At 33.2% G+C, this 27,969-nt stretch overlaps 2 protein-coding genes across 2 annotated transcripts; one reads left to right on the forward strand and one right to left on the reverse strand.

The window, feature by feature from the left end:
- Positions 1 to 156: 156 nt before the first annotated feature.
- LOC123564860 (ATP synthase mitochondrial F1 complex assembly factor 2-like) lies at positions 157 to 16,285 on the reverse strand. Its single transcript, XM_045358749.2, has 8 exons — positions 16,131 to 16,285; positions 8,213 to 8,257; positions 7,793 to 7,938; positions 6,767 to 6,864; positions 6,126 to 6,206; positions 5,100 to 5,215; positions 2,922 to 3,037; positions 157 to 324 (listed from the first exon to the last, which is right to left on the reverse strand). The coding sequence occupies exons 1-8, from the start codon at positions 16,267 to 16,269 to the stop codon at positions 175 to 177; spliced, it is 891 nt and encodes a 296-aa protein (XP_045214684.2). The 5' UTR covers positions 16,270 to 16,285; the 3' UTR covers positions 157 to 174.
- Positions 16,286 to 16,319: 34 nt separating this feature from the next.
- On the forward strand, positions 16,320 to 27,187 carry LOC123564861 (glucose-induced degradation protein 4 homolog). Its single transcript, XM_045358750.2, has 5 exons — positions 16,320 to 16,535; positions 18,864 to 19,031; positions 19,435 to 19,533; positions 20,195 to 20,325; positions 23,080 to 27,187. Exons 1-5 carry the CDS (start codon positions 16,395 to 16,397, stop codon positions 23,141 to 23,143), a joined length of 603 nt encoding a protein of 200 aa, XP_045214685.1. The 5' UTR covers positions 16,320 to 16,394; the 3' UTR covers positions 23,144 to 27,187.
- The last annotated feature ends 782 nt before the right edge of the window (positions 27,188 to 27,969 follow it).

Here is a 27,969-nt window from a genome sequence, read left to right on the forward strand (position 1 = left end):
TTTAATTCTCAAACCAGACATTCATTCTCCACCTATGCAACATGTGCTTAGCAAGGCTTGCTATATTTGAGTTCAAGGATAAAGTTGCTCATTTAAGACTATTCTGTGTATATTATCCTAGGCATATCATTTTCAAAGGAAAAGCAAAGCCTCACAGGACATATAAATATTTATTCAGAACAATTTAGAAGTTAATTTTGCATGGCTTCTTTTAGATGCAGTTTCATTTGACCAGTGGACGAACAATGCCGATGCTGCCAGTCTGCCTCTCAGTTCTAGAATATCGATATCATGGTACCATTCTACATTACCCCATTTCTCAATCTGAAATGAACATTTATATAGATAAATAAATAAGCATAGGAATTTTCTCTTCCTCATTAAAATATTCTGCTACTGATTCTTTCAGAAAAGGTTTTTACCTTAACTGTATGTAACATGTTAGTAGTAATATGTTAAGAATGCTGAATTTAAATTCTAAGAAACACAATAGAACAAGAAGGTAAAGATGCCCGCTATTGCTCACCTTAATACTAATTTCTTTAATCCAATTGTGACAGTTCAATATGAGTTGCATACATAAGTGGTCTCTTATGTGAAAACGATATAAAAATATGGTAATTTTGACTAAGTGTCATAACTCTACTGTAACTGAAGTAATATGGCCCATTTAAATTTTCATCAGAGATCTTTTGGGCATATACATAATGTTTTGTGATAACTCGTCAAGAAATGTGTTTAAGGTGTTGAAATAGCAATATTCACAAATTCAAGGGATACAATTCTATTGCTTCCAAGCAATCTTCCCAGTTTTCTCAGCTGTCAGAGATCTTGTGTCCATATATATTCTATGCAAGTTTCATAAAAATTGCTCTAGAAATATGGCCTCTCATAGGTTTACAATATGAAATAAGATAGTAACTTTTACTTCAGGAATCTTGCCCATTTTTAAATCTGAGATTTAGCGACTATGAACACTACTCAAGAAATATGGCTACTAAAGTGTTAAAAATGTGAAATCTGGCAATTATGACAATTTCAAGGACAATAGCTTTACTACTTGTCAAAGATATTGTGACTGGATATTATAAACCTGCTTACATGCAAAACTTAAACCTGAAATTCTAAGTTAAAAAGGGACATAATTTAGATAAAATAAAAGCTAGAGCTATGTAACCTGTCCTGGGCGGTCATGATGCCAAAGACATGTGAAGTTTGAAAGCGTTTGGCCTAGTTATTTCTGAGAAACCTGCTTACATGCAAAACTTTGTGAAGCTGACGCCAACAGTGATAAAAAGGTGATTACAATAGCTCTACTATCTGAAAAATTTAGAACAGTGGAGCTAAAAATGACAAACTTTGTCACTAATTAAAGGGCCCTGATTGTAGTGTAACCTTAAACTTCTTACCTAAAATCAACATTGATCTTTATAACTAATTCAAGGGCCCAAACTGTAGTGTAACCTTACCCTTTTGCATAAAATCAATCTTGATCTTTATATAACTAATTCAAGGACCCTAACTCTGGTGTAACCTTAGCCTTCTTGCATAAAATCAATCTTGATCTTTATATAACTAATTCAAGGACCCTAACTCTGGTGTAACCTTAGCCTTCTTACATAAAATCAATCTTGATCTTTATATAACTAATTCAAGGACCCTAACTCTGGTGTAACCTTAACCTTCTTGCATAAAATCAATCTTGATCTTTATATAACTAATTCAAGGACCCTAACTCTGGTGTAACCTTAGCCTTCTTGCATAAAATCAATCTTGATCTTTATTAACTAATTCAAGGACCCTAACTCTGGTGTAACCTTAACCTTCTTGCATAAAATCAATCTTGATCTTTATATAACTAATTCAAGGACCCTAACTCTGGTGTAACCTTAGCCTTCTTGCATAAAATCAATCTTGATCTTTATATAACTAATTCAAGGACCCTAACTCTGGTGTAACCTTAACCTTCTTGCATAAAATCAATCTTGATCTTTATATAACTAATTCAAGGACCCTAACTCTGGTGTAACCTTAGCCTTCTTGCATAAAATCAATCTTGATCTTTATATAACTAATTCAAGGACCCTAACTCTGGTGTAACCTTAGCCTTCTTGCATAAAATCAATCTTGATCTTTATATAACTAATTCAAGGACCCTAACTCTGGTGTAACCTTAACCTTCTTGCATAAAATCAATCTTGATCTTTATATAACTAATTCAATGACTCTAACCCTGGTGTAACCTTAGCCTTCTTGCCTATAATCAATCTCGATGGAGGCATTGCAGCCATATACAAAGTTTCATGAATATTCCTCATAAGGTTTGAACACAAATATCTTTACTGAGAAATAAGAACTACGCTCTAAAGATTTATCAGTTATTAATATATTGACAGAAGTTTGGATGCATAATAATTAAATCATAAGTGCTTAGCATTTTATCATAGAATGACACATAAGTTGTTTGCTGTATGTTTATATAGCAACTGCTGTTGACTGTGTTAGAATACTGGAATTGTTGACAGGATGAGGACAGATGTACTCATCCTTGAACACTATGTGCTAAAAACAAAATACTGGTAGATACAAGTTTAATCCAATGAACATAGTCATATTTGATTCAAACCACTGTCTTTAATTCAGATTACTGTGAAATCATTAATATTCGTGGGGGACTAATTTTCGTGGATTTTATGGTTGAGTCAATCCATAAAATTTAATCCCAATGAACAAGTAAAATTCCCATTCATTTTATGTTTTAATGTTGAAATCCACGAATTCATATCCTCACGAAATTACCATTTTGACCAGAACCACGAAATTTCATGCCCATGAAATTAAATGATTTTACAGTATTCAATGAAAATAGAGCTTAAGTATGTCGGTACTGTAAACATTATTCAGATTGCTGCAAAATTTACCTGAAAATCTTGTTCCAGCCTGGACAATTCAACACACCGTTCTACTGATATACATTTGTCCATCAGGGCAAGCACTAACACTAAAGACTTAATTGCTTCTGTAGCATAACTGTAACCTGAAAATTATGTTGATGATTTTAAAAGATCATGTTCAAGTTGCACCAAATTATGATAATCGGGAAAACTGTAAGATCTCATTTTGGAAATATTCAGATATTACAAATTCTAAAATCCCTTACAGTTGAAATATTTTAGAAATACATGTACATTTGTACATAGAAAGAACAAGAGGGGCATGATGACTCTTATTTGCTCAGCTCACCTGCATTTCACATGTCATCAATGGAACATTTTTGCAAAATTAATTTGAAAACTGACTATTGATTCAGAGGACTAGATTGACAAAGTTTTCTATAGAGCCATATAGGGAAAATGAGACCCACCCAGGAAGCCAAGTTTTTTTTAAAGATCAATGGCTGTAACAATTCATTTCAAAATCCAAACAGTTAAGGGGTAGATGTTGTTTTGATTTTCTGTTACATGCTCTAGCTGCCATTTTTGTTCAATAAATTGGAATAATTTGAACAATCTTGGTAAAGTTCTACCAAGATCATTTGTTTTAAGTTTAAATTGAGAAACCCTTGTCCCTTGACAGATGGTCATCCAAAGAATATCCCTGTGAAATTATTTCAAAATCAGCCAGCAGTTTCTTATGTGAAGATTTTTGAAGTTTTATCCATAATTCTATTATACATATAAGAAAAACTTACCATGTTCCTTAGCGGCCATGTCTTTTTATGAATCAAAATAATTTGAGCAATCTTGGACGAGGGTCACCCAAGGAACATTTCTGTGAAATCATTTTAAAATCAGACCAATGGCTCAGGAGACGTTGTTTGAAGATTTATCTATTTTTAGCACAAATGACCATATTTTAGGACAAATCCAATAATATGGACAATCCTGGCACCAAAGCTGTATTTGTGCAGAATTGTTTTTAAACTGGGCAAGCACTTTCAGCAAGAAGATTTTTAAAATTTCCATGAACAGACAGTAAGTGGTCCACCCTATGCACCCTAAGATTCAGGTGAGCTAAAATGTTAGGATGAAAAGAATAATCTAATAGAGTCCACATATTTATTGGCTGATGAAGAGACTCGAGCATAAAAAACAAACATCCACTTAATATTTTGAATACATTAATATCTGTAGGGAACTATGTTTGTAGATGTTATGGTTGCATCAATCCACAAAATCAAATTTTACTTAACAAATAAAATTCCCATTCAGTGTATCTTCAAAAATTAAAATCCAGTCATATTGTAATTCTGATGATAACTAGAGCTGTCACTAAGGTGATTGATACCCCAAAAGGCTGCTTTGATACAAGAAAAGTAAAATCTTGTTACCATGGCCTTTGACCTTCAAATGTGACCTTGATCTTGAACCAACTTACCTGGCTTATGCACTCTGCGTTTCATCTTGAAGTAAGCAACTGAGTTTATGAAATTCATTCTTGTGGTTTAGAAAATATGGAATAGACACAAATTTAAGCTATTTAATCTTTGGCCACTATGTGTGACAGTGAACTAGGTCTAAAGTGACCTGGATCACGACCTCCAAGTATGACCTTGACCTTGGACTTAGTGATCTTGGTTGTGCAATTTGCAAATCGTCTGGATGAGGTAAATACTTGATGCTAGTTTTATGACAATCTTCTTAGCAGTTAAGAATATAAGGAGCTGACACGAAGTTAAGCTTTGATCGCCAAGTGTGACCTTGAGCTTGGACTGACTGACATGGGTTGTGCACTCTGCATGTCATCTTGATGAGGGAATGAATTGATTCTAGTTTTAAGAAAAATCTTCCAATCAATTTATGAGATATAGAGTAGACATGATTTAAAACTATCATTTGATCTTTGACCTCCAGGTGTGACCTAATGACCTGGGTTATGGGCTCTGCATGTATTCTTGATGAGGTAAATATTTGATGCAAGTTTTATGAAAAACTTTCCTGCTGTTTAGAAAATACTGAGCGGGCAGGAATTACTGACGAACCAACAAACATGCATGACTCCACTATAGCCCCATATACTTTGTAGCTGAGGGTATAATAAATTTTGTTCAACCACTTTATACAGGTACCAGTATTAACAAATCAGATCCAAAAGATTACCGAAAAGAGCCCAGTCATTCTGTGACTGCATATGTCGTGTCAACTTGTGTACTGTGTCAGGAGCAAGGTCTGGACTGGACATAATACTTTCGGCTACTGGTACCTCTATCTCATACCTGCAGTACATCAGGTTTATAATAAATATACATGTCAAATGTGGAATTTATTCAAGTCTCATCAAATATACAGCATAAAATAACATTTTATAAAGTTATTAAAGTTACAAATACATCAGTACTGGCATATTCAAAATATATTGTTATCAGTACATTTTAAAGCTTCTCATACACATTTGGGGTGAATTTCAACATGCTAATTTCCGTCAAGTTTGGCATAGAATGTATGTATGACACTGAAAATGATAAAGTTAGTGAAAATTAGTTTTAAGATTTTGGTAAAATGACAAGAGGAATGTTGATTTTCTCCATTATTCTAATAATGTTACAATGGCTTCTTTTGCACAAAGTGTTTGGTTATTCACTCAAATACCTTGCAAATATCTATTGTCAAGCAGTTTCTACCACTGACCAGCTTTACCATACCCATATTTTGTCAATTTATGAAAGAAAATTTCAGCTAAATGTGTGAATGAGTCACTTTTATATATACTGATAAAATTTCTTATCTTTGTAATATGTTAAAATTAAAAGGTTGCATTTAAAAGAACAGAGAAAAAAAAACTCTGCAGATGTTATGTATACATTAGTAAATCCAATATTACCAGCAAATTTTGGCAAATCATACAAACATGCATACTTTCATATCAGCTACTGGCAAATAAATGCTAACAGTACAAAAATGAAATATTTCTCTTACAAAAATAGCAGATAACAATAAAACCTTAATTTCTGTAGAATGCACGAAACAGTTTTGAGTGATATTTTTATATTAGTTTTTATGTCACATGAGCTAAGCTGGATAGACAAACTTGTGGCTGGATCTGTTTGATATCATATATCCTGGCTGTGCTTGGGTATACATCAATTAGACATGTTCACACATATAGTCTATTCTATACTTACATACCTATTTTCTACCCATTGTATAACTGGATCCCATTCTTTATTCTGTAAAGCATACAATGCCTCAGGTTCTGTCACTCTGTAACTGCAACATGAACATAACAAAACAGTTAACATAGTTATTGCTTTCCTGTACATTACCTGTAAATCAAATTTTAAAGGGGCTGACCCAAGATAAATAACAAAATTCTCAAAAATTTAAATAGTAAACTAGATCTGTATTAAGTACCAGAATACCTTTAAATGATATTAAACTGTGAATTTGATCTTTGTATCAAATTCAGGTTCTTCATAAACCATTGAACTGATAATGCAATGCATAGAAAATCATAAATTTGACTTTCCTAAATTTGTTTTCATGCCCAGAAGTTGTAATTCCATTCCCAAGAATTAGCTTGAACTGTTTTATACTCCAAGTTCAAAGTTTAAAACAAAAATTTAAATTCTAAAATTTATCCAAATTAGGAAATTATAAACCAAATTAAGGGACCAGTCTTGATATTCTAGCATATGATTGGTTGATTCTGAGCTCAGTCATAAAATCTACCAATCAGCACCAATTGCAGGATCCCATTTTGAGACTGGTCTACAAACTTTGTGTCATTACCTTAAACCAAGGGCCAATAAATGATTGAAAGAGAATACCTGACTGTGTCTGTTTCCAAGAAGTGAATGATACCTCTGATCAGATCATCACGAGATTTATGCATCGGGTTGTCTAGAGCTGTGTTGCATAGCGATGTCTGAAAGTCACACAAATTCTTATATAAAAGTTCTACAAATTTTTTTTTGTTTTTTATTTTTCTTTTCAAAATTACATATTACAGTGAATGTGTGAATTCTGTCTTTTCCATTCTCATTGTATTCAATAATACTAAATGTCTGTATTTCTACACTAACATTGTACTCTTAAATTGTTTAGAAATTGTGCTTGGGACACAAAAAAGGACAAATTCGACTTTTAAACTCATTTTTGACCCAGACTATTGACCTATTGACCAAGTAAATGCGCTCTCCACATCGTCTCATTGCCACCTACCAATATGCCAAGTTTGAAGTCAATACCAGTTAATACCTTGAATTGTTATTAAGTTATGCTCCAGACAAGAAATATGATGGATTTACAGACAGATGGATGGACACATGCACAATCACATGATACATCTGTATTTCCAAAAAAGGCATATGATAAAGTCAATGAAAGGACCATAACTACAGAAAAAGTAACTGGATTTGACAGTTCCAAAAATATACACATGTCTACTTCATGTTGATGATGTACACCAAGTTTCATTTCAACTGGATGGAATCAGTTACCGGTAATGATGTATACTAAGTTTCATTCCAATTGGATGGAAACTGTAGGAGGAGCTGAGTACGAAAGAAGACAAACTGACAGGGACAGACAGATGGACAATTCAAACACTACGCGACCACTGGGGTCTTCACCAATGGCATATAAATTGATAATTTTTGAGGAGATAATTATCCATTTGAGAGAATATGTTTTAAAAAAAATCAAAGGGAGGACTTTGTTTCATAAGTCAAACTGAGCAGTGTAGTGGGGTTGGAGATGTTGTATTCATGTATTTTTTCAAAACCTGGGTTGCTAGACCTTTTACAATAACATAATTCAGAGAAGAAAAAAAGGATAGTTCAAAGCAGTTGTACCAAATGCATGCTATGTCTCTGTACAACTTTCTTTTGTCCATTCCATTCTGTGGCAACAGCTAAAGCAAGCTCTTCATTCGGTACTCGGAAAAGATTCCCTCCTGGTGTGCGTAATTTTCTCTGATCCAAGTTGATTTCAAACCATCCTGTCACAATCAACATAATTTCAAAACAGTTCTTAATTATGTACAATTTAACCGGAATGCATCCGAGGCAGTGTAACATTTAATTGTATATGAAATTTGAACTTCTTTTACATCTAGAAATATTATGAGTGATATCATATTGTACAGTCTGTTTATGTTTACAAAAACAGACATTCATGCATGCATATGCACTGAAATTATGCATCAATCAAGTGTAGAAAATTATTCACGTACACTTTGGTATATATTATTGTTGTTTATAAATTAAACATACCTTCGTACTGAGATACTGTTGCGTTCTTGTAAAACTTTTTCAGTTCTGTAAAAATATAAAAATACAAGAGCTGTCAGTTGACAGCGCGCTCGACTATTCTCAGTGCTTGATAGAATAATATAAGCTATGAGCAAAACTTTAACATTACAATAAGCATATTCTAAGTCGAAAAGGGGCCATAATTCAGTTAAATTGCTTGATAGAGTTGCCTCCTCCTTTTTACAGACTGGGGTCATGATTGTAAACAAGTATGCAAAATACGAAAGCAATATCTCAATGGACTTTGAAAATATTTGGGGTGGTACGCAAATTTTAACATTACAATAAGCATATTCTAAGTCAAAAGGGGCCATAATTCAGTCAAAATGCTTGATAGATTTGCCTCCTTCTTTTTACAGACTGGGGTCATGATGGTAAACAAGTATGCAAAATATGAAAGCAATATCTCAATGGACTTTGAAAATATTTGGGGTGGTACGCAAACTTTAACATTTGTGTGACGCTCACGCTAACGCTTAAGCTCAGGCTGACGCGAGTAGGATAGCTCCCCTATTCTTCGAATAGTCGAGCTAAAAATGACTATTCAACTTAACAGAATTTTAAGACAATGAAAAGATGAAATGATACAATCAATCTTTCAACCCTAATAAACTTACTGAAACAGATGGTCAATATATAGGTAGCAGCAATCAGAGATATTTGCTTCTTTTACTCTAATGTGCTGCCAACTAGGTATCTAGCAACAAATGTTTACCTCTGATACAACTTTTAAATACTGGGTGCCAAGTGCCATTTTAATGTCCTTGGTACGACAAAGATATGGACATAAAACCTTTATACATTTATTACAAGTACTTTCTGATGAAATCATACATACAGTTTGAACAAAGAATTAAGTATACTTATTTTTATAGATCTTTGGTTTGAACAAAAAAATTTTTACTTCAAAGATTTTTTTTAATTACTGTGACTGTGTGCTTTTATAGTGAAAGAAACTATCTTACCAGGGCAGAGCCAAAATTTTACATTTGGGGAAACCCAAAATTTTTAGAGGGTGTGTGGGAAGTATACTTCAGTAGTGCAATCTGATATATATATCTGACATAGTTCTAGCATGAATATTTGACACAATGTCATCTGATAAATGTAAATATTAAAAGAGCAATTCGACCAAAATGATAGCTTTTTTAATTATTTTTAGTCATCAATGCCTAGCCTGGCTCCATCCTTTTTTTAATGTGAATTGGTGAAATACTTGCATATATTGTACATACATGATTTTGTACTTCTGTCATTTACTAACTGAAAATGTTGCAGGGCTTCCTCTGCCATTTGCCAATGTAGCAAAATATTACAAATACAAACAAGAGGGCCATGATGGCCCTATATCGCTCACCTATTATCATTGCACTTGAGGACAAGAAGGTCCTCAGTAAAAATATTTAAGTCCAAAGGACAGGAACAACAAAGGGAAGAAATTTAATTAAAAAGAAAAAACAATTCTTACAAGGTACAGGTATGTCAAAATGCACCTTAAACTTGATAGTGAGTAGGTTATAGGAAAAAAATGTTTCCTTTTGTGAAGAAAGCACCAAACTTTGTATGTAACTATTCTGAAGTATGCTGAATTCAAAAAAAGGAGGAGACACACAGTTCGCTAACCTCAATTAGCTTAAAATGAGGCCCCAAAAAAGGACCTATATTTTATTTATTTTAATCATATATTTTTGAAAGCAATGTCCAAAAGGTTAATTTAAAACCAAAATAAGTAACTATTATTAACATAATATTTATTTAGTTACATTTTATACACATTTGATATATAGGACACTAAAAAATGACATAGGTGAGGCCCTAAAAGGGGGAAAATTGTTTAAAAATTTCATTTACAGGATGACTTTATTTTTAAGTGTGAATATTATATCACTCAGGTAAACAAAACTAATTTTAGTATTTAATTATATCAAAATATTATTCAAACATTCTTTACATTTTGAGGTTCATTAAGGGTATTTTATAAAACAAGTTCACATATACGTAGTACTATATACTGTAATTCATATAATCGATTTTACAGTACTTATACTTACATAGGGTACCGATAGTTTGATTTCCCTATGCATATTATTAAGCATTCAAAAGAGCAGCTATAGAAGGGGTTATTTTGTGTTTTTCTTGTAATTCAATACCTAATTTAAATTCATGTAAAACGTATTATACAAAACATAATTTATATGTTTTTCAAGACAATTAATGACTTCAAGCTAAAGCATACGATCATCCTAATGCTTTCTTTACAACAAAAGAAAATGGAATGTGAACTAAATGTATTGTTGTATTTATTAGTAATTTATACTATATTCAATACTAATTTATTTGAATTAGATAAAGATTTCAAGTTGTAGAATCAGTCTAAATTCCGATTTCTTGAAAATAGCACTGGTATTGTAGGATAGATTAACCTTTGTACGGTTTGAACCAATGACCTTCCTATTAATCTGACAACACCTTTACCACTAGACGGTCTCTCTCACTGAACCCCTCTACAGAGCTTATAACTATAAACATTTCTAAAGTGCAGTGATTTACTGCAGACACCCCAAGAACGCAAATAGTTACATATAAAAATAGTTTAAGATGAAAATATGATACAGAAATAAAGAGGGTCATACCAAATAGAGTTAGACGTAATTTTTTTAAGGTAAAGATTAATTGATTAGTTTATAAACAATGTCTCCTTAAAATATACTAGCCGTCCTAGTTATAATCATAGCTGATATGTGCTCTTTGTCCAGTACAGTGTTAGGAATACCTCTCAGTAGTGCAGTTATAAGTCCTAGAATAATTGCTTGTTTAAGGTAATGTCCCAAACATTTTTTGTGAACTTACAAAAGTTGAAATCAGGTTACCCTAAACAACCCTTTCAATATTTAACTAAAACTGTAATAGGTTTGCCAGTATTTCACTCTCAAGCACATATGTCTTCAAAATGTCTAAGTACACAGGATTGGCTTGATACATTTATATCTGCCTTTGTATGTATTCTTGTAGTTGCATTGATCAGTTTCCTTTAACTTATAGCAGCTAATTATGAAGTGTATTACATAATTAAAGCAAAGTACCAGTTCTCTTGACCATTTCTAGTTGACAGGATTAGCAATGTCAATGTATGCTATAAATGCCTGTCTACAACCTGCTTGATACAATGATGTTTGCTACATACGTGAACATCTCTCAGGGGGTGCTTTCAGTACGTCTAATTGCTTAAGAAAATATATTCTCTGGCTTCATTTTGATATTTCTGCAAACGTATTAAGACTGTATCACAACCAGATAATGCATTATAAAGAATGTTAGCTTTAAGTCTACGTTCTTTCATGTGTCTTTTCCTGTTGGATTTTTGTCCTTGTTTTTATGCCAAAAAGACGGCTTACTACGGAATTAGTCAGCATGTACCAGAACTGTTTGAAACGGCCAAATGAAGCTACAGCTAACAACTAGCAAACTGTTTTACTATAGAAAGTAGCAGTGTGTATCAGTGTTGGTTGCTCGTAACATATGCCTTTGTGGTTTTGTTTTTATGCATTTACGATAAACAAATGTGTACCATTTCGCATACCAGTTACTGCACCACATGTTGTGACTTCAAACTTTTGGAACAATACATGGTCGTGTTATGGACAAAGGTAGCAAGCTGTAAGTCAGTAAATGGTGCCAGATAAAATTCAAGTTCCTAAAGGAAATAGACAGCATGAAAACATCTAAATTACCTGATGTTCACATTTCTAATATTTATATATAAAGCCATGTTTGTGGAGAGACATTAAGGTATGGACATACTAAATAGCTGGCCTTCTTTATTCTAGATAAAGTTGACAAATTTCAAATGGCTACAGCACAGAGCAGGACCCGTTTTAAATGTCTGTAGCTTACATTTTTACATTTTCTTAAAGAATATTGTCAGTGCTGAAAAAACATCAAATGGGAGCAGGGTTGTTAATAATTACTTGCAATAGTAATGCATTAAATTAGCATTACTTGGAAAAAGATGGCATTAAATTAGCATCAGCATTACTCATTTTTATCAAAATAATGCATTAAATTAGCATTACATAGGGTGCATTAGCATTAGCATTACCATTACTTTTTGAGAATCATTGCATGTTATTATCACATACACTGTTTTTCATTAAATCATTTTAGTTTACCTAGGTCTAGGTCGTCTACATGAGTAGTTAAATACGTGTATGACTTCCTTGTATTATATCTGATTTTTTTCTTTTACCATTACTTTATAAAAAAAAAAAATACCTAATGTTGGAAGTACAACATGCATGAGCATTTAAATTGTTAGAGAAAGTCAAGTACCTGTTTAATGGCTCCCTAACAGCCTAATTTAACATGACATGTAAAAGCTAGCTGCCTTAAACAGGTCTTAAACATCACTATCAGTGGCATAGTGTTAATTGATAAAAAGGTGTAAAAGATAATAGATTCTGTTTGATATTTTGGGTGACAAATCTAATTATGTCACACTTCTATGGCTATTATAAATATGCACCTTGGAGTTGACCAAGGTTTTAAATGTATTTTTCAAAATCTTTCAGGTGTACATTGACAAAGGTAATTATATCATCAGACAGTTTATTAAAATCAAACAAAAATCTATTAGAGAACTGCTATAACCTGTATAAATAACAGCATACATGTGTATTATTTTTTTTCCAGTGATACAAAAAATAATGCCTAAGTAATGCTAAGCATTAGCATTAGCATTACTTACTTTGGCATTAAATTAGCATTATTTTCAATGCTAAAATTGTGGCATTAATCATTACTTGGCATTATTTGAAAAAAATAATGCATTACTAATGCATTACCATTAGCATTAGCATTACTACAACCCTGAATGGGAGTCATGTACTTCAGTCAAACAAACCAACTACAATATCAACTAAAAATGATACCCCAAATTGTATGACCTACATTTCCATAATAAATCTGTCATGCTATCATATTATTGCAAAAATGCTTCCTACATGTCAAGGATAGATCTGTTATGTGATTTCAGCAAACAAAATGTAAAAAAGGATGGAAAAAAGCTCTACAGAGCAAAGAAGGAGGACTCTTTGAATGCGCCATTTTGCAACTACCATGATTTTTTCCGTGCCAGTTTTCTCTTTTGTGTCTGTATACCTTAATTGTGACCCTTGCATTGCTTAATTCTGTTGAATCTGGATTGACCAGTAATGACACTTGACTTTCATCACTATGTACACTTCATTGAACCAATTAAATGCCAGTGCAATAACACATTCATGTATAAGAAATATAAATTTGTCAAACAAATGTATTAGAGAAGTACTGGGAAACCTGTTACAATTCTTAGATATCTAATGAATGGGTGTAAATATCAGTTTCTTTTATTGTATGGGTCTTTGGATGAGTCGTTTGATTTGAAAACTTGATTATGTCATATTATACTGTTATGTAACATACAAAAATGATCAATTGAAGGGCCTCTCTTTTTATATAAATCCATTGCCCTAATAAAAATACAGATATATAGGTTAACTCATGGACCTAAACATGTGAATATTTTTTACTTTTTTTTTGATATGTTATACATTTGATCCATGGATTCTGTTTTTTACTTATGTTAAGTTCAGAAATATGATATTTAAACGATTGAAATAAATTAATTTGCCCTTAAAATGTGATTTTTAACAATTTCCCCTTTAAGGACCTCATGCTATTTTTCCTGAGTCATGTATATTGAGTGTGTATAAAATGTAATTGAATAAATTGTGTCAAGGTTTATAATTGGTTAAAGGTAATGAATTAACATTTTTGAAATTGTTGTAGATATATTTAATTGAAATAAATAAAAGGTAGTTCCCCTTTGGGGCCTCATGTTTCGGTCTATTCAAGTCAACAAATCGTATATGTAGTCCATTTCCGATCCAGTAACACTTTATAATAAAACTTTCATTCTTTCTTCATAAGAAACATCTTTTCACACGCAGTTATGAAATTAAACATACAGTAAAATCTGATTGCCTCCCTTTTTAGTATGTATCTTGAGAAATAAAAGTATTTTGTAGTAAACTTTGTATATTGTCAATACCAAATGGTTGTTTGGCTATGCTAGTGATATGTTATCCATGTTTAGATCATATGAAACATTACTTTATAGATAAATTTCAATTTAAAGGAAAAAATATTATTATTTTCAAGACATTTTTACCTCCCTTTTTTAAACTGATTTAAAAGGAGGTTCAAGTGCAGATATACCGTGTCTCCTCCTCTTGTAGGATTTGGGATACCTTAAAGTAATTTCATGCAAACTTTGGTGCTTTCTTCACAAAGGGGAACATCTTTGCCATTTTTTGTTCCATATCTTACTCGCTATGAAGGTACCATCCATGTTGTACCACAGAAAAGTGGTCTCGGTTTTTCCCTACGGCCAATAATAAAAAAGTTACTAAAATTAAACTATTTATAGTAATGCAAAAGGGAAGTAATTAAAAAAAAATATTGTGAGTGAACAAAAGAAGGCTCTGCCAAATAAATCTGTTGACATAAATGAAATTTCAGATCAGTATCTTCATTAGTTACGGAGATATACCCATTTTAATTTGAAATAAAGGGAGGTAATTTGACATAAAATCAGTCATTAGTTATCTACCCTGATTGTCTCAGTCCAACTAATGACAATTATGAAATTTCAAATAAGTCCTATAAGTACTTACTGATATAAATCCATTTTGATTACAATCAGGGGAGGTAATCACATATAAAACTCTGGAACCTACGATTGGATCTGATTTGTCATGGAATCTAAGATTTATTGTTGTTGAAGATATTTTGAAAGTTTTTATCAAATAAAACCATAAATGAAAAACCATAAATGAAGTCTCTATATGGCTGCAAAAGCCAAAATAGCCAATTTTGGACCTTTAAGGGGCCATAACTCTGGAACCCATTAAGGAATTTGACCAGTTCAAGAAAGGAACCAAGACCTTGTGGTGATACAAGTTGTGTGCAAAATTGGTTAAAATCAAATCATAAATGAAGCTGCTATTGTGCAGACAAGGTTAAAATAGCTAATTTTGGCCATTTCAGGGGCCATAACTTTAGAACCCATAAAGGAATCTCGCCAGTTCAAGAGAGGAACCAAGATCTTATGGTGATACAAGCTGTGTGCAAGTTTGGTTAAAACAAAATCATAAATGAAGCTGCTATTGTGCAGACAAGGTCAAAATATCTAATTCTGGCCCTTTCAGGGGCCATAACTCTGGAACCCATAACGGAATCTGGCCAGTAGAAAGGAACCAAGATCTTATGGTGATACAAGTTGTGTGCCAGTTTGGTAAAAATCAAATCATAAATAAAGCTGCTATTGTGCAGACAAGGTCAAAATAGCTAATTTGGCCCTTTCAGGGACCATAACTCTGAAAACTATAATGGGATCTGGCCAGTTCAAGAAAGGAACCGAGATCTTATGGTGATACAAGTTGTGTGCAGGTTTGGTTAAAATAAAATCATAAATGAAACCACTATCGTGCAGACAAGAAATTGTTGAGATATTACTTTCAGTCGCTGTCATTGTACTTTGGACGTTACAGGTAAACTATTTTTAGATCACATTATCTCGATTGCAACTGCATGCATGAAACTTCCCAAACTCTTACCAATTCTGAAAAGCGTAGTAATGCGAAATAGAATAAAACTTGAGTGTCATTATGCCTATCTGACCTCCCTACTTCTTTGTTCATCTAAGTATCTTTGAACTGTAAGTGTGCCAATCACTCAGCCCCAACAATTTCCAAATTTATTGTCAATGTCAAAGTCAAACATAAAACAGCTACACAGCAGCGACTTTGATTAGAAACAAAAGAAATTTTAAAAGACAAACCCCTAGTACTGAGAAGTCTTCTGAGGCAGAAATCATTGTGTTTATTTTGCAATGAATGCCTTAAAATCTTATTTGTTGAACCTCTACAGAAAGTCAAAAAACACTGCCTAATGGGCGCAGCCATATTGGAAATTGACATTGTCTGGAGTATTCTGATTGGCTTAAATTAGACAGTCCCAATTCTAGACCAATGGACGGAGTCGTTATATATCCGCATCAACAGATAGCTTGACAGCTAGAAAGTTTGCGTATTTTTATGCCAAAATGCCGGTAAGAATTGACCCACCGCAACCATTGAATGCAGAACAACCAGGCATTGCAACCTCATTGTTATACAACGGTTCAAGGTTTCAAGGACATCAGAAAAGCAAAGGGAATTGTTACGACGTTGAAGTTATTTTACAGGTAAGATACCCCACCCAATTGGTGCTTGCCAGTTTTAACTTACCCGTTTTAAAGTGTTAAAAATTTCGATTAATTAAAATCCTTTGGAATGGGGCATATGCTTTTATAGCATAACACAGTAAGTGTTATGTGCTACATGCAACCAATCTAAACTTGGTAAACCCGAAGCCTTTGATAGATCCAGGAATAATGTATTTACGAGTGGACGGGTGGATTTGGCAAGCCCTGTATATGGACGATATATCTCCCTATAACATTGACACTTCTCAGTTCACTATCTGCACGCAGATATTTATAGTTACATCTGTTATTTGTGCTGCACATTTGGTAAATCGCACAGGGCGGATCTGTCCTGTGTAACAATTTGTAAATCTGCGCGCAGATAACCAACGGACTTAGATTTGTTATATGCACAGCGCGTTTGGTAAATCATGACGCAGATTGGTTATTTTTGCTTAACATATGCTTATAATATTTCATAAACATTTTTGCCAAGATAGCAAAAAAACTTATTCACTTCTGAAAAACATGTTGTACATTCAGTACAGTAGTGCCCTTTGAGTTCAAATTTGAAGGGTCTTAATACTTAAGAGTCTTATGAAGTAGGCAGTGGCAAGGGGTCTGCTAAAGGATCTGTAGACATCGGGCTTGAGGTCTGGTTACCTGATTTATACCCAACCAATATTTGTGTTTTCTAGGGGTCTGGTAATCAATATGGTTACTGCAGATGGCACTTACAGAGGGGATATGAACATGGCAGTGGCTAGGGTTACGGTACCGTAATCCTAGCCTCCGATTCTAGGATTACGGAAGTTCCGTATTTCTAGACAACCCTGTGAGAATAGGCTAGGATTACGGAAGTATTTAAGAGGAGTCAAATATATATATTAGGACATGCATAAATGATGTTTTAAACTTAATAGCGACTTTTTATGCCTGTCGTATTATTTCGTGTTATCGATCCGCCATTTTGGGTTAGTAAAAGAAGAAAGAGAAAAGAAAAAAAAATAGAGAAGAACAATTAAAAATGAAAGAAAAAAATGCAAAATCACGACTATGAAATAATAACGTACTCGAAAACAAAAACAAAATTACAACAATATTTAAAAAAAAAACAATAACAAAAAAAAAACAACGATTATTTATTATGGAAATTGAAAAGGAAAAGAAATGGGCCATGAACTGAGCACCTCCTCGTGATGTAACCCAGATATAGTTGGACAATTATGTAAACATTGAAACATTACTATTTTCATTAAGAAGATTTTAACTTTTATCATTCATAATCATTCATCAACAGTGCATAAATAATTGTCCATCTATATTTTACTAACCCAAAATGGCGGATCGATAACACGAAATAATATGGCAGACATGAAAAAATCGCTATTTTAAGTGAAACAAGTAAGTTAACAACATCATTTATGCATGTCCTAACATATATATTTGATTCCTCTTAAATACTTCCGTAATCCTAGCCTATTCTCGTAGGGTTGTCTAGAAATATGGAACTTCCGTAATCCTAGAATCGGAGGCTAGGATTACGGTACCGTAACCCTAGCCACTGCCTAGGGTATTAGCTATCAAAACAGTTTAATTTTATTATTTCCAAAATGAAATTAATGTTTATAAAGTTTTTTTTAAAAACATTATCCAGACCGTCGGTTCTTTCATTGTTTATAGTATGTTAGTATCTCGCACATGATAGAAACCGAAAGTTATTATAATCCTTCAATCCCCAGAAAAAAACACAATATTGCATAAGTTTAAGTATCCATTACACCAAACAAAGCTCTAATTTATATAAATTTTATTTACCGGGGTAGTATGTTTTGCACTTGTAAATTTTTCTTATAAATTCTTGATTTGTTTTACTGTTATAGTAAATAACACTAACAGTGACTAACAAAAATCCTTATTTTTTAGTTATTGTAGTTTTATATAATGTCATAAATATTTATACAAAATGATTGAAAGTGTTAAGAGTTTGAAACAGAAGTTTATGATAACTAGTCAATTATAACATTCTCCCTCCAGTTCCATATAATGCAGAGTTGATATATTGATTGTCTGACCTCCTTCTTCTTCTTCCAATACAGTACAAAATCCCCTCTGGGGCATCGTCGTACAATTTAGGTTAAAATGTGGCGCAAATATGTACATAGGTTAAAAGCAATAAAATCTGAGTATCCTTTAAACACTGGGTCTAGAGGTCTCTAGCCACTTCCTACAAAATAGTTCCTGCTATTCTAACTAGGCTATTAACTGATGACATGGTTACTGTGTAAGAATTTTAAAACATTATACATTATTTTTTTCATTTTTCAGAATGTTGATATGAACACATCCTACCTGTGTGGTTATTTAAAGATAAAAGGTCTCACTGAGGAGTATCCTACCCTAACAACATTTTTTGATGGAGAAATAATTAGTGAAAAACATCCGTTTTTAACTCGTAAATGGGATGCGGATGAAGAAGTGGATAGAAAACATTGGGTAAAATTTAGTTACTTCCCATGCTATTAACCACTTTAATACTTTTTACGTAGACTAACTATGCCCTGCATATCAAACAGTTTTTATCACTGTTTATTAAAGCTGTTCATACATGAATGAATAAATTACATTGTAATGTGTCACAGCCTTAAAAATTACAAAAGATTGATGTGTCAGATACAAATGTGATTGTACAAATTTCCAAATGTTTCAGTCATCTGCTTACATTTCGCCATGTCGCTTGCATAGTTATATAAAGAGTTGTTTTAACAATCATATGTTCTGGTTATCACACATTTACTCTGTTGTTAAAACAACCCTAAAAACAACAGTTTTATTTTAATGCTAAAATGTTTTTTTCGACATGTTTATAAAATAAGTAAACATTTTGTTTCTGTTTCAGGGGAAGTTTCTGTCATTTTACCAGTTTAAAAATTTTAATTCCGATAAATTTGATTATGAAGATTTAAAAACTACAGACTTTGTATTTATGAGATGGAAGGTAGGTTAATTTGTTGTAAAATTATTTTACAAGAAGTGAGTAAATTTGATGAAGGCACTGAAAATATTAGAAATATACAGTATTGGTTTCTGTCCGAATTAAGATTACATTTTTCCGTTAGTGATTAAAAAAAAGATTACTGTCAAATTATCTGAGATAGTATAAGAATCAAGATTATGGTCCTGCAGGTGTTTTCAGATTGTTAGTTTGGATCATTTTGGGTTTTATTTATGGTATAATAAAGAATGCTGCATACATATTAACCCTTACCCTGCTAAATTTCTTATAATGAACTTGTCCATCTTTCAATTTGGACAGTGCCATTAACTGTTAAAAGGGGTGCACACCAAAAAAGTTACTGACAGAATGGCAAACAGTGCAGATCATGATTAGACCTCACGGATGTGCAGGCTGATCATGTTCTGCACTGGTCGCAAAGGCAGAATCAATCGTGTTCAGTATGATAAGGGTTAAGTTTAGATCTACCCTGTCAGCATGTAACCTCTAAAAACCTGATTGGCCTAATACTGTGCATCTAGCTAAATTCAATTTTGACAACAGTCAGCTTTTTGCATCCATGTTTAAAATTCAAGGTTCTGAAAATATTTAGATAATTTTGCTAGATAAAGACATAAAAATGTTGTTGTTGTTTTTTTTTCAGGAACATTTTCTGGTGCCTGATCACACAATTAAGGATATAAATGGTGCATCGTTTGCCGGGTTTTACTATATTTGTTTCCAAAAATCTACAGCAACTATAGAAGGGTTCTACTACCATAGGAGCTCTGAATGGTAATTTTTACTGCTGTTCAATTCATGTTATAAGTAGGAATCATGGATATGTATAGACAAGAGAAAATAAACGCTTTGGGCTAATGGTTTACATTATTTGAAATGAATTAATAGAAAAATTACCTATATATCAGTAGGCAGCACTATACAGTTGGGCATTGTGCTCATTGCTACAAGTAGACACTGCCGTTCTATGAATGAAAAATTGTTAAAAAGACCTTGAACTCAAATATACAACTGAGCATTTGTGTTCCCTTTTCATGATATTAAGAATTTCATGAAAATATTCATTTTGCATTTTTAGCTCACCTGTCACATAGTGACAGGGTGAGCTTTTGTGATCGCCCTTCGTCCGTCGTCTGTCCGTCGTCAGTCCGTCGTCCCTCCACAATTTCTTGTCTGCACGATAGAGGTTTCATTTATGATTTTATTTTAACCAAACTTGCACACAACTTGTATCACCATAAGATCTCGGTTCCTTTCTTGAACTGGCCAGATCCCATTATGGGTTCCAGAGTTATGGCCCCTGAAAGGGCCAAAATTAGCTATTTTGACCTTGTCTGCACAATAGCAACTTTATTTATGATTTGATTTTTACCAAACTTGCATACAACTTGTATCACCATAAGATCTCGGTTCCTTTCTTGAACTGGCCAGACTCCATTATGGGTTCCAGAGTTATGGCCCCTGAAAAGGCCAAAATTAGCTATTTTGACCTTGTCTGCACAGTAGCAGCTTTATTTATGATTTGATTTTTACCAAACTGGCACACAACTTGTATCACCATAAGATCTTGGTTCCTTTCTTGAACTGGTGAGATTCCATTATGGGTTCCAGAGTTATGGCCCCTGAAAAGGCCAAAATTAGCTATTTTGACCTTGTCTGCACAATAGCAGCTTCATTTATGATTTGATTTTAACCAAACTGGCATACAACTTGTATCACCATAAGATCTTGGTTCCTTTTTGGAACTGGCGAGATTCCACTATGGGTTCTAGAGTTATGGCCCCTGAAAGGGCCAAAATTAGCTATTTTGACCTTGTCTGCACAGTAGCAGCTTTATTTATGATTTGATTTTTACCAAACTTGCACACAACTTGTATCACCATAAGATCCCGGTTCCTTTCTTGAACTGGCCAGATCCCATTATGGGTTCCAGAGTTATGGCCCCTGAAAAGGCCAAAATTAGCTATTTTGACCTTGTCTGCACAATGGCAGCTTCATTTATGATTCGATTTTAACCAAACTTGCACACAACTTGTATCACCACAAGACCTTGGTTCCTTTCTTGAACTGGCCAGATTTCTTCATGGGTTCCAGAGTTATGGCCCCTTAAAGGTCCAAAATTGGCTATTTTTGCTTTTGCAGCCATATAGAGACTTCATTTATGGTTTTATTTGATACAAACTTCCAAAATAACTTCAACAACAATAATTCTTGGATTCCATGACAAATCAGATCCAAGCATAGGTTCAGAGTTATTTTATATCTGATACCCTCCCCTGATTGTAATCAAAATGGATTTATATCAGTAAGTACTTATAGGACTTATTTGAAATTTTATTATTGTTATTAGTTGGACTGAGACAGTCAGGGTAGATAACTATGAACTGATTTTATGTCAAATTACCTCCCTTTATTTCAAATTAAAATGGGTATATCTCCGTAACTAATGAAGATACTGATCTGAAATTTCATTTATGTCAACAGATTTATTTGGCAGAGCCTTCTTTTCTTCACTTACAATAATTTTTTTTTCTTAATTACTTCCCTTTTACGTTACTATAAATAGCTTATATTTAGTAACTTTTTTATTATTGGCCGTAGGGAAAAACCGAGACCACTTTTCTGTGGTACAACATGGATGGTTCCCCCAATTTGTAGGTGTGTTTTGACATATCTGTACCTTGTAAGAATTTTTTTTTCTTTTTGGTTAAATTTCTTCCCTTTGTTGTTACTGTCCTTTGGACTTAGATCATTTTTCTGAGGACCTTCTTGTCCTCAAGTGCAATGATAAGAGGTGAGCGATATAGGGCCATCATGGCCCTCTTGTTTAAGTTGTGAAAGGCACAGTCTAGATTAATGGTGTTTTTTTCACAAACTGTGAAAATAAGTTTTTAGGACCTATTTTATGATTTAGAAATTGTCACTGTTTATCTGTTTTGAACCTGATCTTGCTGGATAAGCACAACAATGAAATAAAAATGAGATTGAATATAGAACAGACTGAGTTACTGTTATTTTTAAAAGAGAAGAGAAAATATCTTTTAAGTATATGGGCTTGTTTATATCTTATAGTTTTGATAGAGACTTTGTCATGTGATCCACTGTCTTCACATGTAATTCCCTTGTATATCACTTAAGAAATTCCTGACTAGATCTAAAAGTAGAATTTTTGTCTCTTTATGTTATTGTAAAATCATTTTGTAGTCTTGACTAGTACATAGAGGATATTACACGCCTGTCTTTTCGTACTGAATGTATTATATTAATAAAAAAGTTCAATAAAATAGTGTATCCTCACATTTTATCAGTGTAATAAATTCAATGTGGAAAAACACAAAACATTGAAATTCCTTTTTTCACTATGAGTTATAGACCAACATCTTCTATACTTGAAATGACATAAACATCAAATTGTTATTTCATCAGTGTAATACCAAAAATAGTACATGGCTTTATTATACTCCCACAATGTCAAACATGACGGTATGAGTTATTTCTTACATATAGGTACTTTTTTTTCCATTTCAGGTACCAGTCTTTAAATCTTACCCATGTTCCAGAAAGAAGTATATCTGTGTACCAGTTCAGATGATGTTATGTCTTATTCTCCAGGCTGTGATAATATTATGTGTATTACTTTTATTTATATGTGCTACAGTTCACTAGAACGCACTCTTCCAGACAATTTTATCCATGAACTTATTCGCATTTGTGAATCGTTTTGAAATGTCAAATGGCAAACAGGTAAAAGGCTTGTAAGAGGCAAAGTCAGTTTCATTTCTTTACACGTTTTGTTTCGAAAGTTATCATTTTTGAAAGAGAAACACCAAAAAATGGGTTTGAATTTCACACATGTTTTAATCAATATGTACAATTTGTTTTATGAAATCCTAATGCTCTTCACAACAAAATATGTCAAGTTTACACTTGTCATATTTCATTGTACATTTGAATTGTTTTACACTACACTATGCTGTTAAATCAGTAATTTTTGAGATGCTTAAAGTATACTTAAAACTGGAATTGGTTGTCATTGTATAATATGATTTATAGCCAACTTGTTAGAGATACAGGTTATTTGTAATAGTAATAACACTTTCACAAGTATTTATTTTCATGAATACAATCACTTAATGAATATAGGTAGTAAAAATGGGAAAAAATCCCTTGCTAAAATTTATGATTGTACAGCAACTCTTATAAAGTCGCCTCAAAGGAGCTGCTACCTCTATGTTATACCCCAGTCACACATACGGCGCGGATAACTACGTCTAGCCACGGATAGAAACGTAGTAATCCGTATCGATCCGTAACTGAGCCGTACTTTAAAGTAGTAACCCGTATCAATCCATACCAGTCTGTACGACTCAGGTACGGATCGATACGGATTACTACGTTTCTATCCGTAGCTAAACGTAGCTATCCGCATCGTATGTGTGACTGGTATAAAGGAGATATCTCTTCTAAATAAGTCCGCCTTTTTAGCTCAATAGGGAGATCACTGATTTACGGAACTCAGGGTCTTGAGTTCAATCCCCAGGCAGGGCGTATGTTCTCTGTGAAAATTTGATAAAAGATAATGCGTCTGAAATCTTAATATTACAGTGTTACCTTATGTAATCAGTTTAACACAAAGTTAGATTGTTATAGCAACATAACAAAAACAGAATTGTCACATACATGTATATGTACATTTTTTGTAAATACTAAATATCAACGTATAAAGTTGATTTTGATCATTAATCTCACATTTTGATGTTTTATAGACCTTTAAAACTACTCAGGGTTAGATTTCAGCAAGCTTGAACCAAACAAATACTACTTTCATAAAACTTTATATATTAAGCTTACTGGAGCCACAGGCTGGAGCTGAGCTATTGTGATTATCATTTGTCTGTCTTTTTGTCCATCTGTTCACAGTTACTATCTATGACTTGTTTCTTTTGCAAATCATGACCAGTTTTAGTCAGACTGTATATGACCACACACTTTCGGATGTTTGTATTTAAGAAATTAAGTCTTGGTCATGTTTGGTCAAAACTAGGACACAATGTCAAATCATAGAAAAACCTTCAATGTTTACAATTCATAGGCAACATTTTCTACCATGGATGGAACAGAATCAGAGTTTGTTTGTAGTCTCTTTGGAATAAAATATGACTCAACTGAACTCCATTGAGACTACTTGCTGTTAATTATACCCCCACCAAACATGTTGGGGGGGGGGGTGTGCTATATAGGAGTCAGTTTTGTCGCGTCCCGTCCCGTCACGAAATTATTATCTCAGTTAATACTAAATGGATTTGATTCAAACTTAAAATAGATGTTTCACTTTATCACCCACATCCTGTTACTCAAGGTGCATAACTCTGACACCAACTTTTCATGAATTATGCCCCCTTTTACTTAGAATTTTAGGTTAATTTTGATACATTTTCACTATATCTCAGTTATTACTAAATGGATTTGATTCAAACTTTAAATAGGTGTTCCACCTTATCACCCACATCATGTGACACAAGGTGCATAACTCTGACACCAACTTTTCATTAATAATGCCCCCTTTTACTTAGAATTTCAGGTTAATTTTGATGCATTTTCACTTTATATCATTCTGATTGGCTTAGAGCCAAAGGGAAGTAACCTTTTTTTAAGTTTTGCACTGAGTTGCGTCCCCTTAAATTCCAAGAATAAGTCTATTTTTAGAAATTCTATTTTTAGATTTTCAAAATTTTAGGTATTTTTCTAATTTTTTTATTATTAGTCCTATGTAAAAAGTAAAGACATTTTCTTGTGGTAACATGTGTCGGTAAGACATATTTTTGTATTCATATTTAGTGTATCTCTAATATTAAAGATTTTTCTGTTTACCTCATCCCTCATCCTGGGCACATATACTAGTATTCCTTATATGTGCCACAGAAACCCAGGATGAAGTACTCCAAAGACGAGTAACTATTTATTTTTTTTAGTATTAAGGTTTTTTTTTTACGTTTTATATTATTCTAAGTATTTTTAAAATTTCTTATGGTTGCCATTCCTCTGTGACAAGACTGTATGGTGGGGGTATAAGTCACTCTTGTGACAGTTCTAGTTTAAACAGGACATTTGAAAGCATTTCCAAATAATTGTATCAAAATCACTTTGATAAGTTGTCCTTATTCAGAGTCCTATGGGAATAGTTGTGAAACAGTATGCTGTGCTTAGGACTAGAAGACAGCTGAAAAAATAACTTATGCACCCCACACTACCCACTTGAAGAAAAGGGGTAATATTGTTTTGCTTATTGTATGTAGGTAAACCTTTTGGTTTCAGAGCAATAACTAGACAAAGCTGGGTCTCACAATGATCAAATTTCTTAAGATTACCCCTATTTGGGGGTTGGTAGTTTAAAGGTCAAGGTGACAGTGATTTTGTGACTGAAAAGTCAATGAATAGAGGTGCACTGGCCAGCAGTCATGAAACTAAATACCATGATTGCCTAAGGTCAGTAGATGACCCTTATTACTTCTGGGGCCAGTAGGTCAAAGGTCAAGGTCACATTGACATTGAGACTGAAAACGGGTTCTTTTCAATTATTAAAGAAAATTTTGGTCTACAATTCTCAAACTTCATTGGATTATTGCCTGTGGTCAGTAGATGACCTGTATTGTTTTGGGAATCAGTTGGTCAAAGGACAAGGTCATAGTGAACTTGACAATGGAAATAAGACTGACCACCATAAGGGTGGGGTGGAGGCATATGTGTTCTACAAACAGCTCTTTATTTATAATTAAGTTTGATTAATATCATGTCATGAAAATGCTACGCATTACCTTACTAAGATTACATAATTTAGTCAGATTGATTTGTATTAATAGCTTGTTGTAGATTTATAGCTGTATATCTAGGTTATTATCCAACATTCGCATCATACATGTTACATAGTATTTTGATATGCAGGCTAATGTATGTGCATGAACATGTTTTTCATCTGTTAAAACTGATACCTTATAGACACATATGTGAGGGGTGGTGAAGAAGTTCCAGGAAAAGTTCTTTATAATTAAGAAACATTAAATCTTGTATAATATGTATTGAACAGAACTCGATAAGAAATTACACAAAGGCTTTGAATGGTAAAAAGAAATGGAATTTTGAGTGCTGGTAACTATAGTGATATTAATTATTATGTAAGTGAACCCTGCACAATTTCAATTTTTCAATTTGCCCAAGTACAAATATGTTGTATTCGTAAAATATTTTTTACCTTTCATTGTAGCTAGACTTCATTGATGTTAATATGTACCTAGCATTCTTTATTATCTTTGGGTATTATTTCTTTGTAAAATAAAAATCATTAGATTTGTTTCTATATGACAACTTACAGAGAATAATTCCTGGAAAATTTGGGCCATCCCTCTTATGTTTCATTATATTTCATTATACAGGGTCATATGTATACATGTGTATGTAATGCCGTTTTACTCTTATTTATGCTTGGCATCATAAACATCTGTGTCACCATGAGTTTTCATTCCATTAAGATCATTAAGAAAGATTCATACACTGTAAGCATAATTTTCCTTTGTGAGGAATATTCACAGTTATGTGTTTTGTTATTGACTGATAATTTAAAAATGAAAATAATGACCAACTACTGTGTTTTTGTATTTTTAGCTCACCTAAGCCAATACTCAGTAATATCTGTAAACAATAGTCTTAAAGGTGTAGACACTAGCTTTTTCATGCATTGTCAGATTTTCTTGAAATGGCCAAATTCCATTATTACCCTCAGAGATATTTTCCAGAGGTTAAAGGTATGTGGATCCTCTGACTTCCATTGTCTTTTGTCCATACTGATCATACATTCTTCCATGCTTGCAGCCAGTAGGCGGTTCTACCAAGGTGTCCGCACATGTTTGAAATAATGCTCGGCGGGGGACCTAGGGTCATATTTCAACAGCAAAAGATGGAAAGTGACCATAAATCACAGGGTTAAGGCAAAAATGTACCAAGTGCTAGTAATTAGAAAAAAGGTTAATTGTACCTTTTCGCATTATCCCGTGAATTATGACCTATTCTCTGCTTTGGTGTTGCTCTAAACACAACAAAAACCTTCTCATGATTTCTACCAAATTTGGCAAGAAGTATCCTTGCAGGACCTATCTCAAGCTGAAACTAGAAATTACCTTCCAACCTCTCCAAAGTTTGTTCAAATGAATGTGTGCTTAAAACAAACTTCTCACAGGGATTGGTGTTTATACATAGAGTTAATATGAAAAAACCTGTGGTATTTTACAAGGAGCATTTGCTTTGGTCACCTGTCAAATTAGTTCAAGCCAGGACCCTGGTACTAAATTAGAGGCTTGTCACAATGACCAGTGTTATTAATTCACTAGAGCAGAAGTGCTCAGATGAACAATTTTCATTGCCATA

This window comes from Mercenaria mercenaria, chromosome 2 (assembly GCF_021730395.1).
Source record: "Mercenaria mercenaria strain notata chromosome 2, MADL_Memer_1, whole genome shotgun sequence".
NCBI lineage: Eukaryota > Metazoa > Mollusca > Bivalvia > Venerida > Veneridae > Mercenaria > Mercenaria mercenaria.

Bases quoted from the DNA above. Each gene is read 5' to 3' on its own strand.
- LOC123564860 (XM_045358749.2), bottom strand. From the start codon at position 16,269: ATGTCAATTTCCAATATGGCTGCGCCCATTAGGCAGTGTTTTTTGACT. The intron at 6,865-7,792 runs GTACAACTGCTT...TGTGACTTTCAG, and splicing joins AGAGACATAGCATGCATTTG to ACATCGCTATGCAACACAGC. The intron at 325-2,921 runs GTAAATTTTGCA...TGTTCATTTCAG, and splicing joins GGCTGGAACAAGATTTTCAG to ATTGAGAAATGGGGTAATGT.
- LOC123564861 (XM_045358750.2), top strand. From the start codon at position 16,395: ATGCCGGTAAGAATTGACCCACCGCAACCATTGAATGCAGAACAACCA. The intron at 19,032-19,434 runs GTAAAATTTAGT...TTTCTGTTTCAG, and splicing joins AAGTGGATAGAAAACATTGG to GGGAAGTTTCTGTCATTTTA. The intron at 19,534-20,194 runs GTAGGTTAATTT...TTTTTTTTTCAG, and splicing joins TTGTATTTATGAGATGGAAG to GAACATTTTCTGGTGCCTGA.